The sequence below is a fragment of the Argiope bruennichi genome, chromosome 2 (assembly GCF_947563725.1).
Source record: "Argiope bruennichi chromosome 2, qqArgBrue1.1, whole genome shotgun sequence".
Taxonomy (NCBI): domain Eukaryota; kingdom Metazoa; phylum Arthropoda; class Arachnida; order Araneae; family Araneidae; genus Argiope; species Argiope bruennichi.
The window spans coordinates 63,262,614-63,280,945 of record NC_079152.1 but is presented as its reverse complement, the minus strand read 5'-3'; the positions used below and the strand labels follow the sequence as shown (position 1 = coordinate 63,280,945).

General features: G+C 27.7%; 1 protein-coding gene across 2 annotated transcripts in view; it reads right to left on the bottom strand.

The window, feature by feature from the left end:
* LOC129962005 (protein singed-like) overlaps positions 1 to 17,809 on the bottom strand; it is a 58,968-nt gene extending 41,159 nt beyond the window's left edge. For both annotated transcript variants that reach the window (XM_056075666.1, XM_056075667.1), the window contains exons 1-2: positions 17,689 to 17,809; positions 1,327 to 1,771 (exon numbers count right to left, since the gene is read on the bottom strand). In XM_056075666.1, the coding sequence (XP_055931641.1) occupies positions 1,327 to 1,740 (414 nt within the window). In that variant the 5' untranslated portion in view covers positions 1,741 to 1,771; positions 17,689 to 17,809. The remainder of the gene's footprint in view (positions 1 to 1,326; positions 1,772 to 17,688) is intronic.
* Between the last annotated feature and the right edge of the window lie 523 nt (positions 17,810 to 18,332).

Below are 18,332 nucleotides of genomic sequence, written 5' to 3'. Positions count from 1 at the left end.
AACTGTTAGTATTAGGTGTATGTATGTTATAAGAAAGATGACCTAAATTAAGTAAAGAATGGTATTTTATGCAGTTCCGGTCAATAAATGTTCTGTCGAATAGCGAATTTCATATTTTCATTAAGAGCATCGATACTATGAATCATATTTAGTAAAATATTCTTAAAATACTAACATTTTATGTAAAAAGAAAGATTCATTCAATTGCGACTGAAACTGAGTGATTTATGAAAATTTCAATATTACTATATTGTTAAAACGCGTGTTTTTACATGACTCCATTAACCATCTCAAAGTCAATGCGCCAATTAGCCCGCGGAGTTACAACAAGGCTTATTAGTCTAAAATTATAAAGTTGTTGATTGTTCTAAAATAATGATATTCAAAATTTCGTAACTCGAGCAGATTCGGTCGCAGAAGATATAAACGTTTTTTCTTTTTTTAATTTGAAAGTTGGGGTGTCAAGAATACTTCACTGGATATGATTCCTCAGGACAAAAGGGCTGTATAAAATTTAGATTTAATAACAAACAATTCCAGAAATATATTTATTGATTGAAACAAAATATTATTATTTATGTTATATAAATCCTTTTGAAAATAAGACTAAAAACGGGCTTCTATGATGAATCCGATAAATTTGTACAGAATAATTTTTTGAAATATTTGCTTAAACTGTAAAAAAATATTCTGTAATGCACGTAAGACATCAATGCTGAATGATTCGGTTTTATGTACTCGTAATTTTTTAAAGGTCTGTTTAGTTTCAGCAAAAAAAATTTTGTATTATTTGAAATTTAATCACTTCCACTTCACTTTAAAATTCAAATTTTAAAGGAGTTGACAGAAAATTAGATAGATACTTAACATAATGAACAGAACGGTATAAGGTTTCTATAATAGTACGAGTTATATGAATATCAAAATTTGAAACATAAAGAATCTTTTGTTGGAGAAGCTATTAAGTTACATAAAATATTTAATTAAAAACTTTAAAAGTGTTAATCTGATCACGAAAACTGATCACGAAAAGTCAAAATAAATCAAACTTCTTATTGCGATGTTACACGGAAATATGAGGCTAAAGACCTTATCTTCAAACAGAGAGATAGATTACTAGAATTTCTTATAAACGGCTCTACGCGTAAATAAAAACCTGATGCAGTACTTTTTTTATTTTAAAATGAAAAAATCATGGATCATGAGCTGCTTCTTAAAACACTGCTCATATATTCAAAATGAAACTATTTTGCTGTATATGAAACGATTACGACTCTTACAATATAAAAATATCTAGAGATGATTATTAAAAAGTAAAACTCTTACTTTTGCAGAGCACAGCAACTTATCATTCGCAGCTCCTAAGAAGTAGCCTCTCATTGCATTCCTGAGTGCCCAGCGTCCAGTTCCGTCATTGGCTACAGCCACGAAAAATTTAGCGCCTTCTGTCTTCTCTTCGCTTTCGCAGGTAACATTTCCAAAATGGTCAACGCTCAAGTAGCGGTCAAGATGACTTCGCAGACAAACGGAATCATCATCCCCATAAGGTTCAAGGGTCCACAGCTGTTTCTTCTTCAAGCCTACTCCATTGGCATTCACTTTGAAACCGAAACTTTCGGCGGTGAGATAGCGGCATTGGGAGTTGAGAAGGCCAACAGTCCAGTGTTGACCGACGGGTTCAGCATTGCAGCCATTGTGACCATTGGTCATCCCATTCGTATATCCGTTGGTATCAGACATGATTCCTGAACTGAAGAGTTGTTTCTTTTTTCTGAAAGAAACCAAACGAAAAGGGTACATATTGATGAATGACAAACAGAAACACTAAATTAAATGGAATCATTAAAAACTGATCATCTAAAGTAGCTTTCGTTAAAATAATTAAATTTATTTAAATCAGAAACTTCCACTGAAATGATATTGATAAATAGAAAAGGTTGACGTATTCCTTTCAAAACAGTGCAAGTTTTCTGAAAAGAAGTACATGAAAAGTCATGTCGAACGGAATTTTTTTCTCAATCCAAACTCCACCACTTAACTACTTTTTGCAAATATTTTAAAACTTTTTTTTAAAAAAAAATAATAATAGTAAATTTGCAATGCATAAATAATGAATTTGCAAAAATAATGATGATTGCATTACTATGTACAGATTTAAATTGGATATTATTTTGAAGAATATTGTAAATAGTAGCGTATAAAATGAGCACCTAATAATAATACACAATTCGTATTACAAAATAATAAAGAAAATTTTTAAGTATTTCAGAATATGAAAAAACATAGGGAAAAGCAATCTGCAGATAAGAGGAAATACAAGTTGAAAGATATTTACAATTTTACCTGGCAATATTGCAGTGTAAGACCCAATGTTTCCAACTGCTGCAATAATCGAAAACAGTAAATGAGAAATTTCTAAACACCTGCACTTTTATAGGTAAGAGCATTGGTGTAGCTACCAAAATAAATTAATATGATGTGAACTGAACCATTTTAAAGGTCGATTCTAAAATTAAAAGAAAACAAGCTAGTTTAAAACCTCATTCGTTCTTTTTATAGATCGAATTTCGGAAACTTTAGCTGAAGACAGATTTTGTAAGAAACATTGAACTTTTAATTATCCTGAAGAAACCAGCAGCCTCCGGTTATCACTTGACCAGAAGTTTTAAAATCCGCTTTTCGAACTGTGAAGCAACAATTATTGCACTTTATTCACTGTCAAGGTCATTTCGACATCATAAAATAGAATTCAAGGTACCTCAACAGTCAATTAATAGAAGAAATTTCTTGGGCGAATTGCCTTCAGCTACATTATACACTATAATGGGTGACATATTTATTATAGGATACACGATTAATTGTCAAATTCTTGAGGACAACTAGTTCGAATCTAGACTGCTACATTCTATTTTTTTTCTTTCTTTTCTTTTCCTTTTTGGAAAAACACTATCCAATAAATTTCGGAAATAAGGTGAACGCATCAACTCTTAAATGTTAACGCATCGAAAAATTATTCGAAATTAACCGTTCCATATATGAAGGAACTAAAATTACCTAGCAATGGATGTTTAAGATTTATTTTGAAAGGTGCAACGAACTTTGTTTAAATTGAAGATACATTATTTGCAAATATGGTTTTGTACATGAAACAAAACAAAAATGGATACATTTTAAAAGAAAATAATTTAATACTTAAAATCAGGGACATTTTCGAACAGCACGTAATATAATAAAAACTTTTAAGAGTTAAAGATAATTCGTATGAAACAGAAATCTCATTTGAAATAAAATGAATTCCAAGACTAAGCCTAATAAGCTTTTTTTCGTAAATAGAAATCTTTCCATGGAAAAGAACCCAAAATTTGAAAGAGAATTACATAAGTGTTTCGTAGCATGTAACGATATTTCTTTATTAAGTTCCCTCACTTAAAAGCAAAACAATTATAAAATGACAATTTTTTTTTACAAGAAAATATAAAATAGAGAACGAACAATAAAGGAAACAAGATAAGACTACCTTATCTAAAAGAAATCGCACGTTTAATGGCTTTTATTAATGGTTACAAAAAATATTTCATAAATACTTAAATTTAATAAAGATATTGCTTTTGTTTGCAAATATGATGTCTTTTTTAATTTAATTTTTCTTCCATTTCTTTTCTTCATAAAAACAGCATTTTCTAAAGATAATTCCCTCATGAGGATGTCACTAGTATTTCATTTTTCCCCTTCGCTATTTCTTATTATAATTCTTTTAAAGTAGTAATATAAAGATGGGAATAAATTGAGAATGGATAAACTAAAACAAGTTGAAAATATTTAAAGTTGTTTTAAAACAAGAAGTTTATATTCAGAGGGTTTCGAGACAATTTTTTTAATTGTTATTTAACATTTATTTGCGTTTTATTTAAAGTGAGTTACTTGAAATAAAATCTTTTGCAAAACTCTGATATATGAAACATTTTCATTTATATAATTCGAGTAGCAGGTGAATGATTTCAACAGCTTTTGTCCATAATCATAAACTAACTTCTTGAGCAAACTGTTATAACAAATAATTGGTATATTTTCAGTTTGCTTCTCGACTTTCCTTTAAAAACAGGTTTCAAACTCATTGTTCGAAAGTGCCATTCCACGCAAGTGTACAAAACCTAGTAATTTTGAATGTGTCTACTTCCTTTGAACTTAACTCTGAAGTAGAATGAACTTTCTTTTTTGTGTGTAGAGTTTCCTCTTCATGCCATGAGCTCAAGGATTAAGAAAGTTAAATGTAACGCATTTTGAAATGCTTTTATGGAAGAATTGGAAAATGTAAACTATGAGATAGTAGCTCTTTTTTAAACTGGATCATTTTCATCTGTCGTTTTAAAAATAGACACTTATGAAATTAATATTCTTATTTTCCGGTGAATCGAATTTTCTCTCAAATTGCTATTACTATGAGATATGATAGTCAAAAATAAATGCATATCTTAGAATGCAGTTTCATTTAAATATTTATAAGGAAGAATAAAAAATAAATCGAAAGGCAATATCTATATATATATAAATTTTAATATAAAAATAAACCAATGTTTTTAATACAAACAAATAAAACGCAAAATAATATATATATATTACTATCAAAGCGGCCATTCGGTTGTTATTAGTAATAGCCGTGAGTTAATGCTAATAATAATCGTCTATTGTTCATACAAACCAAATTTTTACTTTAACTGAAACATATAAACATAATATATAACAAATATTTCATCTCAAATATTCTCATATTGCTTAGTGTTTAAAAATTTCTCTGTAATATTTTAAATTTTTATAAATTACTAAAAAACATTATTTTTGTTGAAAATGAAATAATTTTTAGTAAACTGCCTATCTCTTTTTCTCTTATATTTATTTATAAGAACACGATAATTCAAAGATGCAATAAGCAAGAAAAAAGAAATTTTGTATCTGATTTTGATGCAGACATGGCAAATCTGTATCAAATTTTATAATCGACAGATCTATGGGAGGTCTAAATGCATATTTGATACGTTTCACCATCCCATCACATGCGAATTGGGTTAGTATACAAGAAAGTCAAGGAATGAAACTTCTTTTTCTTTCAATATTATTCGCTCGATAATTCTTAGATGCATTTTTGTAAATATGAAATAATAAATTGAACTGAATATATTTTTAAAATAAAAACAGATAAATAGTACCATTCATTCTAAAATACATGATGAATCTGTATGATTATAGAGTTACATATAATTGAAGAAGAGATTGTGAAAAAAAAGGAATAAAGCTATAATAGGAATGTTTGCGAATCCATAAAAATCCTGCATAAAAACGTGAAGGGAAAAATCCGAAATAATTTCCAATTATTAAGATTATTAATGAGATTTATATACTTTTTAAAAATTATTTCATTAATAATTAAGCCTGTTAAAATAGCCATTTTAAAAGGTAAAGGTAAAGGAAGTAAAGAATTTCGGTAAAATATCATGTATGAAAAATTTAATAATTTTCCATAAATTCTTGACCAATGGAATTTTATAGAAATTTCAGAAACCAAAATTTCACATGGGGTTTTGCTTATAGAAAATAAATAATATTTTATGATCTGATTTGCACATACAGATTAATATAAGACTGATGTATTCTCAAAAATATTCCTTATTTATTATAAAATTATCCAAATAATTTAATAGCCTTTTAAAATCGTGTCTATAAAAGAAAGTTAACAAATTGAACTACTTTTGTCGACACTAGATAATTCATCTTTGCATCTTCTTTTAATTTTAATGATAAAGTAAGTAATTATTGAAGTATAATTTTATATGATACTTCAATTCAATTATTCACTGCATCAATATTTTCAATTCCTATTTATAGTAATTGAACAAATATTTGATAGACTTTGATTTCTTTGTCTAACAAATTTCCATCAATTAAAATTATATTTAACCAATTATCTATGAATTTCATCAAAGCAATAAAAGCTGTTACTTCACAATATAGAGCAGCATTCAGATTGTTAAATTCGATGCAGATATTTCTTAAAATGTCAGTATTTTTTTCAGTATGTAATCGGTTCACTCAACGCGTATTTCTTTGGGAATGTATTACTATCCTTTCCTTCTTAAATTGGTCTTGCGAATATTCCTAATAAATTCAATAAATAGATTCATTATAAATATACTTATCCTAATAAATCAATAAACTTGGAGCCAAATTCGCTAAACGGCCTTCATCTTAAATTGTGATTTTAAAAAAAAATCGCTAAAAAATCCTTTACTCTTCATTGTTTTTTTTAAAATTGAAACTTGCCTGATTTGTGACATTTAGCGAATAATCATCGTTTGAAAAAAATTATAATTTGTAGATCACTGAGAAATTTTTACTAGGCGAAATTCGAGGAAATTAGTAAACTGGATTGAAAAGTATTGAAAATCGGAACGCAATCATCCTTGCCAATATATCACATTTGAATGATGAGTAGAAAATGCAAAATAACTCGGCTTAAATTATTCTAAATATAATCTTTACATTTTATAAGAATGATATATAAAATACAAGATGAATATAAAATAAAATTTTCGTATAAAATTTAGATAAAAAATATTTTTAATGTTACATTTTTTATTATCAAAACAAATTTAGCATTTGCATGCTTTTAAAATAATATTTTAATATCCTTCATGAATTTTTACTCTTGATGAATAAATAGTTATCTAATAACATAAAGCTTTTCCAAGCAAATGGTTTTTGGAGAAGTAAGATAATACGGAACGGAATAACTATACTTTCATATAGTATTCGATATATTAACAATATAGGCGGCGTCATCGATGGGTTGCTTATCAAAATCTACATTTAAAAAATTTCACCTTAGAACTTATCTATTAAGTATGTAAATGCTACTTTAACATTCGAAAAATTAACTGAACAAAAAATAGCATGTTTAAGAAACATTAGATTCAGTGCCTTTGATTTGAAATTTTGGGATAACAATTCTTCATAAACACCAACAATCATAAAAAAAAGTAATCTATTTTCAATTGCTTACCTTATTATCACTGCTTACAAAATTGTTAATGATACAAAACTACTAGTTTCATTTCAGATTCTGCAAAACAGATTTACTGATAAATACTAGAGCATTGTTAAGATTTGTAAGAATCTTCTCGTTGATTGCCAAAACCATGGATTAAATACATCGTTTCGTCCACGCAACCCATTACCAAGATTGGTTAATAACAATTCCACGAATAATATCGCCAGTCGTGATATTGAAAAACATTTTAGCCAAATAAAAACCAAAATACTGGTCAGTGGCTCTCCATTAAGGAAAAAAAAAAGTGATGAATAAAAAAAATGAAATGAAAGCGCCAAATGCTCTAGTGATTATTTTTTTAAGCAGGATGCAATGTGACTGTGAGCATTCGAAACAGATATTATTTCCATTGTGAAAGGTTTTATTTTATTTTTTTCTGCAGTGAATAAGTCTTGAAAAAGTTGGTGTCACTCTGCGTGTCGTGCATGCTTGGCACTCGTGGACAATAGGACTCTAGTTGTGGAGAGAGTTTCTTTTTTCTTCTTTGGTCACGGCTCGTGGTGGCGGCCGGACTGAGGTCAATCGTGTGGAGGTACAAACAAAAGAAGTGAGCTATTTCTGCACAGCAAGCGAAGATTTAGAGGTCGAACATCACGTTCAAAGTAATACACCGCGGGTGATCTATTCCTCTCCCACCTTTAAATCTGTAGAATAATTTGCAGTTTCCTACCGGTGCTTTTAATCTTGGATGCTTAGTATGTTCTATCGTAATATAAACTCGATAACTTTATTTCAAGGAAAGGTGTGATAATTTATTAAATATCTAATTCAAAAAATACAATTAAATTTTTTTGTCTGTAAAACTTGGTTTCAAATTATTACTTTTCTATTATACTATTAAACAGCGCATTTCTTGCACAATATTGTTCAAATTTGAATGTAATGCATTCAGAGATAAATAATTCAACGGAATATTGATTAAGGGACTTTAAATACATGATAAATGCAAAAAAGAAGAAAATTACTAAGGAGTTAACTACTCACCTAACAAATAAACGATATTTGCAGTTTATGTTACATTTTAATAATATATTACTTTTTATCAAAGAGCACTTTTCTTACCATTAAAAGCTTTCAGATTAAAAATGCTGAAATTGCATACATTGCATCATATGGTAAAATAAATAATAATAACAAAAAAAATAATATAAAATAAAAATAATAAATTCATGATACATTTTTTAATTACTGACAATAGCTCTCGTGATATGTGCAGCTCAAATTCTATGACAAAAAAATACATATTCTTTTTATAATTATTTTAAGAATTTTTTTATTCTAATCACGAAAAAAAATTAAAATAAAACTATACAATTAGTTTAATTGTGCCTGTTAAAGTAGATTTTCTTCCATATAAAAAAATAGTAATGTTTCTCCACACTTGGGGCAGAAATACGTGAAATTGACTTTAAAAATTAATTTTTCAAATACCAGTTGAGAGACTTGCATTTAAAACAGTTTGAGGGAAGAATTGAAAAATATAGATTTTCTTTCAATTTTGTTTGTCTTGAGATCGGTGATGAAATAAAAGTCGCCATACGGAAGCCGATAAGGCATCTTTCCTCAGCACAAGGACAGCCTGACTTCTTTTCTTATTTACCACTCAACTTATAACATGGTGTGTAGGGGGAGGGGAGGGATAAAGAAATGTCTCATATCCTACTGTAGACTAATATTTGATATCAAAAGGAGTTAAGCACATTACTCATATCTTGAGTTTAACATTTATAAAACCTTTTTTTCACCTCCTTTTAAAATCCAATGTTAAAATGATTGTAATTTCACTGATATCATAAAACTTGATGGCAGAAAATTCTTGTATAAACTCTTTCACTCTGAATAGTTTGATATTCTTTGAATTAAATTAAGTAAATTAATCTCGTCATGGACTGAATATTTAGGATTTTAATTAAAGATACTTATAATTTGAAGTCAGATATGATTAGGATAAAATGTATATAAAAATAATAATGTCACGAATTAAATGAGTATGTTCATTGTATGTAAAAAAAAAAGGCACGTAATTGCAAAACAATGCAAATTTTTCTGATTTCATTATAAAGTATTTATATTTATATTAAAATTTCATTGCGCAGTAACATTTACTAGTTTCAAAATATACATCAAAGATTAAATTTACGAAGATCAATATTCTAATTCAATTATGAAATATTTATGAATAATAAATTTTTTAGCAATAAAAGTATTGATTTCTCAAACTAATCCTCGCTCTTCCAAATATAAAATGAGTACTTTTATTTAGAGTTTGATGCTAATTTCAACACAAATTAATAGCCAAAGATTCTAAGAATTAATCAATGCCATAATAAGCGTCAAGAATTATCAATATATATTTTAATATAAATTTTATATCAAAAATTTAAAAATGTATATATACTTTCTTATAAAGCTTTTGTGCAATTATAAATAGATGTTTTAAAATATTTTGTATCTTGAAATAGAAGACAAGGCAGTTGAGAAAATAATTTAAGTAGTTTTAAATTTTAATTCTTATTTTGTAAAGTACACATGTATTTTTAGAAAATATTTTAACCGAATATTATGCAAATATTTAAAACTATTGAAATTTATGTATGCAAATATTTTGCATATAAAAAATTGTTATAAAGCTGTGAATTAACTACATTTAAAATGAATTTTAATTATAGGACTTCCTGCTTTTAGAATAGTTGATTTGTATGCAATGTTTGTATAATTTTTTAAACTCGCGGTTGTCAAAAGTATTAAAAATGTATTTAAACTGTAGATTCACATTAGCTGTGATGTTCCATTGTGTTAAAAATAGATTTAAAAAATAATTAATCGTCTGGAAAGGTAATGAAAAACAGACTTAAAGAAATATATTAGAAATGGTGTGAAAAAATAAATTATTTCATACTGATGAAAAAAAACATATAATATTGTAAAATGATCTAACAATTATTTATTTCTCAAGTGATTTATAAATTATTTATTGATTATTATCTAAATAATCTTCAATTCATTTGAGTTGGAAGAAAAAAAATGAATAAAATAGCCAAGACCTTTTCAGTTGCAAACGATGTTAAAAGCGTAAAGTGATTCGTGATAACTGAAATTCGTTAGTTGGCTTTAATAAAGCAAAGTTTTTATTGAAAAATAGGTTAGACCAATTATTTCTATGATTTTCTATCAATCTTATTTCCTGAATTGAAAAAAAAATGTTTTTAAATATTTCAATCGAGCTTAGGATAACGTATCCGGGAAGTCTGCATCTAGATGCAGAGTAAATCGCTTTCGTACTAGAAAACACAAAGATGAAAAATGAATTACCTGCAGGCGGAGAAGAGAGAGAGTTAACTTCTGTCTCCTTTAATACCTACGAGCGTCTTGACCGGATTCCACAGACGTTCCGATCGTTAAAACGGCATACCGTTCTTGAAACCTTCGTGCGCGATGGCCCATAGCCAAAGACCTGCACACTCAGGTCTGGGTTGTCACGAGGAAGAAAAGACCACATTGCTCCCACACGCAGACGTATTCCCTCAAATCCTAACCCCCCGATAACGGAAGGTATCGTCCGATTGTATTCAAAATCCGAAAGAAGCAAGAAATCATTTTTGAATGCATAAACAGTTGTCGAAAAAGGCCAGACGCGCTGGGAGATGCCAACTGTTGACAGGTTTGATAGCGCAACAATTGCTTCATTACAGAGTGCGTGCGCGATGAAGGACAAGGTGATAAAGGGGTGTAAGATAATTGGTCTACGAAATTTCTCCTACTTTGTTTAGGACTTGTTAAAGAGAATATCCAATTAAGTTGGTCATGAATGACCGGTAATGCACGAAAATCGTGCTATGGAAGGATGCAAAAGACTCATCTGCAGACAAAAGAAATCTAGCTCGCAATTAAGAAGGGTAAAGAAATTATATTTCATCCTTTGTGTCTTCGATTAATTAGGTCGATTAGTCTCTAATTCGTCTACAAGCTGAAGCACGAAAGAACCTGATGTTGATTGGGATATTTTGGCAAAGTCTGCTGACTGAAATCACTACACTATATTCCATTTAAAAAAATTTAATTACTGTCTTCGTTCACTGACCTCAAATGAAAATCCAATTAATTTCTTTTGCAAAATGATGGCCGGATTGTTTTTGTGGGATCAGTGCTTTGTACAATGACAATAATTCTATAATCACTAAGAAAGAGGTTTATTTTAAATCTGATAGGTTCGCAGAAATTAAGAGATTAATTTTTAAAAATTTTCGAACTACATATATCAACTTATTTTGCTTATATGTATGCATTTGCTTTAAATGCTTTTTTATAAAATAAAAGCATTTTAAGATTATCTAAATAATAACTTCAAAAATAATTTATTATTTCCTCTCTATGCTATTAAGTAACATAAATAGTATGTAATGATTTACTATTTTGAATCTCATTATTTGGTTTGCAGCTTATAACAGTATGCTTTAATTTGCTTACCATTAGCTGTATTTAAATAATATTAAATGGTATTCTGAGTTTTTGAATGCTTATATTCGAAGATTAAAAAAACATTTTGCCAAAAACAAATATATGTATGCATGCAGCAATCTTGAAAAAGAAAATCAAACTATGAAAAAAACTAAAAGAAATAATAAACAAAAATAAAAGCAATAAATGTCAACATAGAAATAATAAGGAAAGCTAGCCAATTATAGCCAATAACCAGATAGTTTCCAGAATAAACAATGCACACTAATAAGCAATTATTCATTCTGTAACTTATTTTTGTATGTAAAACAATATTTATATTTTTTAAGAATTTTTCCATCATAACGTATAACAATTTTAAAATCGTATAACTCTTAACCAGGATTGAGATACTTTTTTTCTATACTTCTTTACGCTCCAATGTCAGCGATTAAATGACGAATCAAAATCAGAACGTGTTTCAGTTCTTAAAATTACTAAAATGACCGAAAAAATTCAAAACAAAACTGCACTCCGTTTGTTATTGACCACTGAACCTCGTCCAGAGGCTTATCTGTTTTCCTGCGGACAGCGATGACCTACCACAGATTGACACACATCGCGTGGATCGCTCTCTGATCAGCCCTCTTTCTATTCCAAACAACATTTTTGAAAGGTCCAATGACTATGGCAACAAATATGGTCATGCAAATTAAGAAGGATGCCATTGCATAAATGATAATCGATGTAAGTAATCCTATCAAAAGTCTGCCCCGGATGAGTTTCCGGCTTTATCCTTGCCCCGTCCTTTCCAAATGAGTGTGCCATATGTCGCTTTGGTTGAAAATTAACCCCCTGAACTATATCTACACATTCCTTAAAAATGAAATAAAAAGTGAACGATTTCTATATCATTTCTCAGGGAGAATATTAATCATTACTTCTTAGACGAGTATTTTAAAATTCCATGAAATATACCTTGTAAAATTAAAATTATAAAACAATATCATTTCAAAATTAATCAGGTCTAATCCTAACGGCTCCTACTTTATTTTAACTTTTGGAGTTGATGTCTTGTGTTTCGATACAAGGCATTAGTCCAAAAAATAAAGTAAATCATAATAAAATATAAATTTAAAAAAAATAATAATTAGTACAAATCTAAAAATTACAGTTTAATTAGATAAATAAGATTTCATATTCTTAGTATTACTTTGCAACATATTCGGTTTTTATATAATTAAATAAGTACTTTTAAAAAATATGTTTAGTGTTTACTACTATGCAGAAATTAAATAACTTTTATAGAGGAATAATTTTAATAAATACTTAAGTTAAAGCATTCTCAGAACTTTAGAATTAGTTAATTTATTCTATACTTTTTCATTGCTCGTCCTTTTTTCTTACAATAAGAGTTATGTATTAAGGCATATTGAATTGCAATTCTTCTTCAGAAAGAAATACAAGAAATTTCTTTCTATTAATATTTTAACAATTAATAAACATTTAATTTTAAAAGAAGAAAATCTGTATGAGGAATTATTTTTAAAAGAGTGAGAAAAAATTCGTTATGCATAAAATAAAGTTAAATGGATTGATAATGAAAAACTATATGTTTATCCTAAAAACAGTTCATTACATATTTCTGTTCCATATGGGGAGTAAATAGTTATGAAGATATATGATGCATTCTTTCATCTATAATTGTAAAAAAATCAATTGATTAAAAACATGACCAAATGGACAGACAAAGAATTTTATAAACTTCAAACAATGTAATAAATATACTAAGCAAAAGGTAAGAAAGTTTATGTAGAGCCTTAGTAATACATAAATATATAAGATTATAATAAGATACATAATGGAATTTATAAGTCCAGGAGCTTAAAAAGAACGCTCTTTCTAAGAGGGATGGACAGAGTGGGAAAAGTAGCTGAATGCTAATATTTTTATTTTTTTACAGGCATCAACTACATATTCGGTAGATTTATGAAATGCAAAGTAATAATGACACAATTCATTAAGAATCATCGAAATAGAAATGTCAGCAGTTTGTTGTAAAATGGTCTATAATGATTAAACTCGCTGATATAAATTATGAATATCACGAATTTCACACAGGCCTGAATTAACGTTTAATGAACAAAAAGATTTCATATACAAATGTTTTCTCTTCTACCTCATTTTCCGATATATAATAAATTATAACAAAGACAGCACAACATTGAATAAATGCAATTCTAAACAGAAGCTTTTTTAAATAATGATTTGTGTCCTACTTCTGAATATATAGATTTTTTTTTTTGAAAAAAACTTCAAACGCGATGACAAATAATCTCTCTTTTTCCCCCATATTCCGAATCTTCAAGAAGCAGCAACCCCGCGGGCATTTTCGATTACTTTAAACCACTTAAAATGCAAGGATTGAGGCCATATTTCAACTTCTGAGCTAAATCTTTCTTCTTGAACTTGGAATAAAGACGTATTTTATTGTCTACAAAACGCTGTCCTTAACCGTAGGAGGAAATAGGCCTGAAGAAATTTAGGATCAAAAATGATTGTTTGCTTTTTGATTTTATTCATAAAGTTTAACCACATTTTATTTATTTGAAGAACTTTAGCTCAAAAAAAATTTATTTCATTGGAATCAAAAATTTTTCTTTAAATCTTAGGAATTTATGTTTCTACTGAAGCTTGTAATTCTTTTGCCCTAAAATTGCATCACTAAGATATTGGCATATTAAAAAAACCAAGTTCATAATTTGCACACATTTTTTTAACAAAATGATGTAACATGAAAATCCCGTGCTCCAATCCATATCAAATACGCACTTACGAGGTCATACATATAGGATTAAATTAGGAAATGTAAAGTAACCTTATGACGTCACTTCATGTATTTAAAGGTAAACAGTGCATATAACACCGATTTTATTTATGGACTTTTTTAAAATTCCCTTTTGTATTTGGGAAAAAAAGATTTTTAATTAAAAAATATCGCTACGAGTCCATCTGATTTTTATGAACACAAATTCCTGTTTTATATCAACATGGAAATAGTTTATTTAAGAAATAAATCTAGGCAGGCAAAATATAATTTTCATTCGATTTTCATAGTGTCTTAAATGTTAAAACCTTTTTAGTAAAAATTATAATCATAACCATTTTAAAAATGTCAGATGACATTGTTTAAACACTCCAAAAAAATTACATACTAGATTCAAATGGCTATGGTTAATCTATATTTTACTTCTATGATTTTCTTGACGTGAGTTTCAATATTAATAAAATATTTAAATTTTTGATTAATAGTCCCATAAAATTTTTCTCTGTCATTTGGAGATGTTATGCATTGCTAATGGGTATTGTAATTTGCCTAAATATTGATTTAAATGTTAATAAACATGTTTTCCCCAAAAAAAATACAAATGACACAATTGACAGGAGTAGAACTATGGCTTGTTGATCCAAAGAAGTCTAAATAGGAATCTCTATTCAAAAAAAAAAAAAAATACTGATAAACATTGCTCTTATACTATATAAAATGGACTGTTGTGAGGCTCATGAGTTTGGAGTGGTTTTTGCCATTTAAGTGAATTTTTGTCACTCAAGAACAAGAAAATACTTTTTATTTTTATAACAAAAATTAGTCAGGGAATAATGCTTCAGTTCATCTTTGTAAGTTCATTGTAAGGTCAACTATTTATAACTGCTTCATAGTTCAAAACTTAGGATCATTTAAATGAACTTATAAATGTGACACTGTTGAAGTTACAACTGTTGTGACACTGTTGCGGTATGAGAAAGAAAAATTACATTAATTAATGTATTCATCATTAATTTCAGAAAATTTTTTGCCTTGTTTCGTCAAGCCATTTCTATTAAGCACGTTAAAAAATGTTTTTGACAAATTGTATCGATTTGATTCTTTAAAAAATCATTCATTTATCATTTTTGTGAAAAAGTTAAATAAGAATATGTATATATTCTTGAAATGAATAATTTTAGAATCAATAAAATTGCCCCAATTTCATTGAAGAAAGAACTATTGTCATAAAAAAAATACATTCGAAAGATAATATCTAAGCTGCTTTTATATAATATGGCTTGCATCTCAATTTATCTGATGTGCAATTTGTATAAAGTGTCTGTGTTTTTCCAATGTTCTCTACTCATTCATCATACTGAATTCGATTTTTTTATCATGTATTAGGACATATGATACTGAAGTATGTATAAAGGCTAATGAAAGAGATCAGGAAAGTAAAATTCATATTTACTAATTGAGATCACACATGTAATTGTATATTTTTAAAAATTAAAGTAATGTTATATGTAGAATGTTAATCAGAAAAAAATTAAAAAAGCGCTGCTCCCTCTCACATTCATATATTTTGAAAAATAAAAAGAGAACAAAACTCATTAACTTATAAAAGCTACTACATTACTTATAATAGTTATTATTAGACAATTTTGAGAAACAAAGTAAAAAATAAAAGTTTTTTTTTTCTAGTGGAATGTTTGTCTAGTTTATAAACATATGTTTTCCAGGTCTCTTTGAAACATTGATTATAAATCCTAGTTTTATAATGCTATATTTTCGTTCATATTTTTAGAAATTGATAAATTAATCAATTATAAGAAAAAAAAATGACTCTGCTAATTGATCAAACAATTGAATAATTTTTCCCGCAAAACATATAACATAAAATATTTCTAAAAAAAAGATGAAATACAGTTGTTTGACCTACCAATTGATTTCCCGAAAATTTCTTATAGATTAAGAATTGCAACATTTCTTCGCAAAATTGATAAAAGGAACAAAAGCGATCCAATGATGGAAAAAAAATTGATCAGCTTTTCTTTAGTTAAAAAATGCCAAAAAATTTCCAAAGCTTGATGTGGAGAAGCAAAACTGAATAATATATTTTCCTTTTGATTTATTTTTAAATTAATGGCATCACTATTAATATCACATCGAAAAAACAGTCATTTTTAACAAATACTATTTTGACATTTTTATAATGTGTGGGATTTTTTGTTCAGCTAGTAAAGCAAATTTTTCGCGAAGACGTAGATATTTTCTGGTTAATTAAAAATCATGAATATAGTTAATAATAATGGGAATTTAGGCGAAATCTTTGGATGGTAATAGAAATTGTAGAAATCTAATGAACAATGCTTAAGACATGTAGAACGATACAATTCCTTTAGAATGACGGTTAAGTATTTAATATGTAAATGAATTTCAAGAGATAATTTTCAATATTTATTGAAAAAAATTATTATTAAAGTGAAAGCATAAATACTTTTGATTGATTATTTTCCTCACAGCAAAAAATTTGTGATTCGATTAAAAAAAAAACGAAAATAAGATCTCGCTTAAAGAATTCAATAAATATATTCTTCTAAAATTAGCAACAAATTTACAATACTAATACATTTGTTTAAAACTTATATAATTAAGTAACACATAATAAGCATAAAAAGTACCATGCATAAAGAAATTAATTCTGTCTATTCCATTCTGGTTTTTTTCATATATCAAACACAAAAAATAAGCATTAATTAAAATATTCAAACAATAAACAAAATTTAACTGTAAATTAAAGTATCTTAGACTTTTCTAAATTTTTTCTTTAAAAAAAGTTCATTGTCTTTCAAAAATATCTTTAATAAACATTTTCTTGAAAAAACAAACAAGCGTTTATATATAAAATATGCTTAATGTATTATCCATCAAAAAAATCTATAAAATGCTTAATGTATTATCTATTCAAAAAATAATTTTAAAAAAATCTTTTTCGTTCATATTTTTCTCAAAAAAATTAGAACCAGTGTGAAAATTTATTCTCAAACTTTATTTAAATAACAATATGAAATAAAATTACTTTCCTTCTTCAATAGTAAATGGGTAACAAAACATAAAACAATAACAAATAAAGTTTTTTACTTTAAAAAATGCGCCTACTGCTTGTTAACATAACACTATTCCAAAATAAGTAAATTTCTGCGCAGAATTCTTTTTCCTTTAAAACAACTCCATCTACAAATCTATTGAAGGTGTTTGGCATTTACAATCTCTATTGCGATTCATATTAGTTATTTAAATGGCATCAGCAAAGAGAATAAGGTAGATATCTACTTACCTTTAAACAAAGAGTAAAATGAAATAAACCGCTGAAACTGAGGAAGATAAACAAATGATTTTTTCTCCGAGAGCCGAGTTGTTCCAACCAGCTGCTCAGGTGATCGTCTGACAGTTTTCCATCTTCTACTTCGATAGTTATGATAGCTTTGGGTCACGTGAAAAGGATGAACCAATGGGAATGTAGAATGATTCAACCGTTCATTCTCTTCCCTCTTCTCCGTACAGTTCTTTTGTTTTGGGGAAATAGTTTCTTTTTTATTATTATTTATATTTTTTGTTACCTCTTCCGGTTGTATTCGGAGCGCTACTACCATTGCCCCTCTCCTTCGCTCTTTTTTTTTTTTCATCCGAATTCGATTGTCTTTTTTTATTTTATTTTTTCGCTCGTTGACCTACACTTATTCTCGGACAAATTTAGAACTTAGGAGAGTTTGGCGGAAAATGAGATGAGAATTGTTTTTATATGCTTTAAGTTTATGAGATTTCCAAGAAACACGAAAGCTAAATACGTTTTAACGAGTTAATAAAAAATTTCATCTTAAATTACAAAATTCTTTCGCATGAAGGCATTTTTTTTTTTTTAGAAAAACAAATTTTGTCAACAGCAATTGTTTTAATTAAATTTTAAATTCAATTACACAT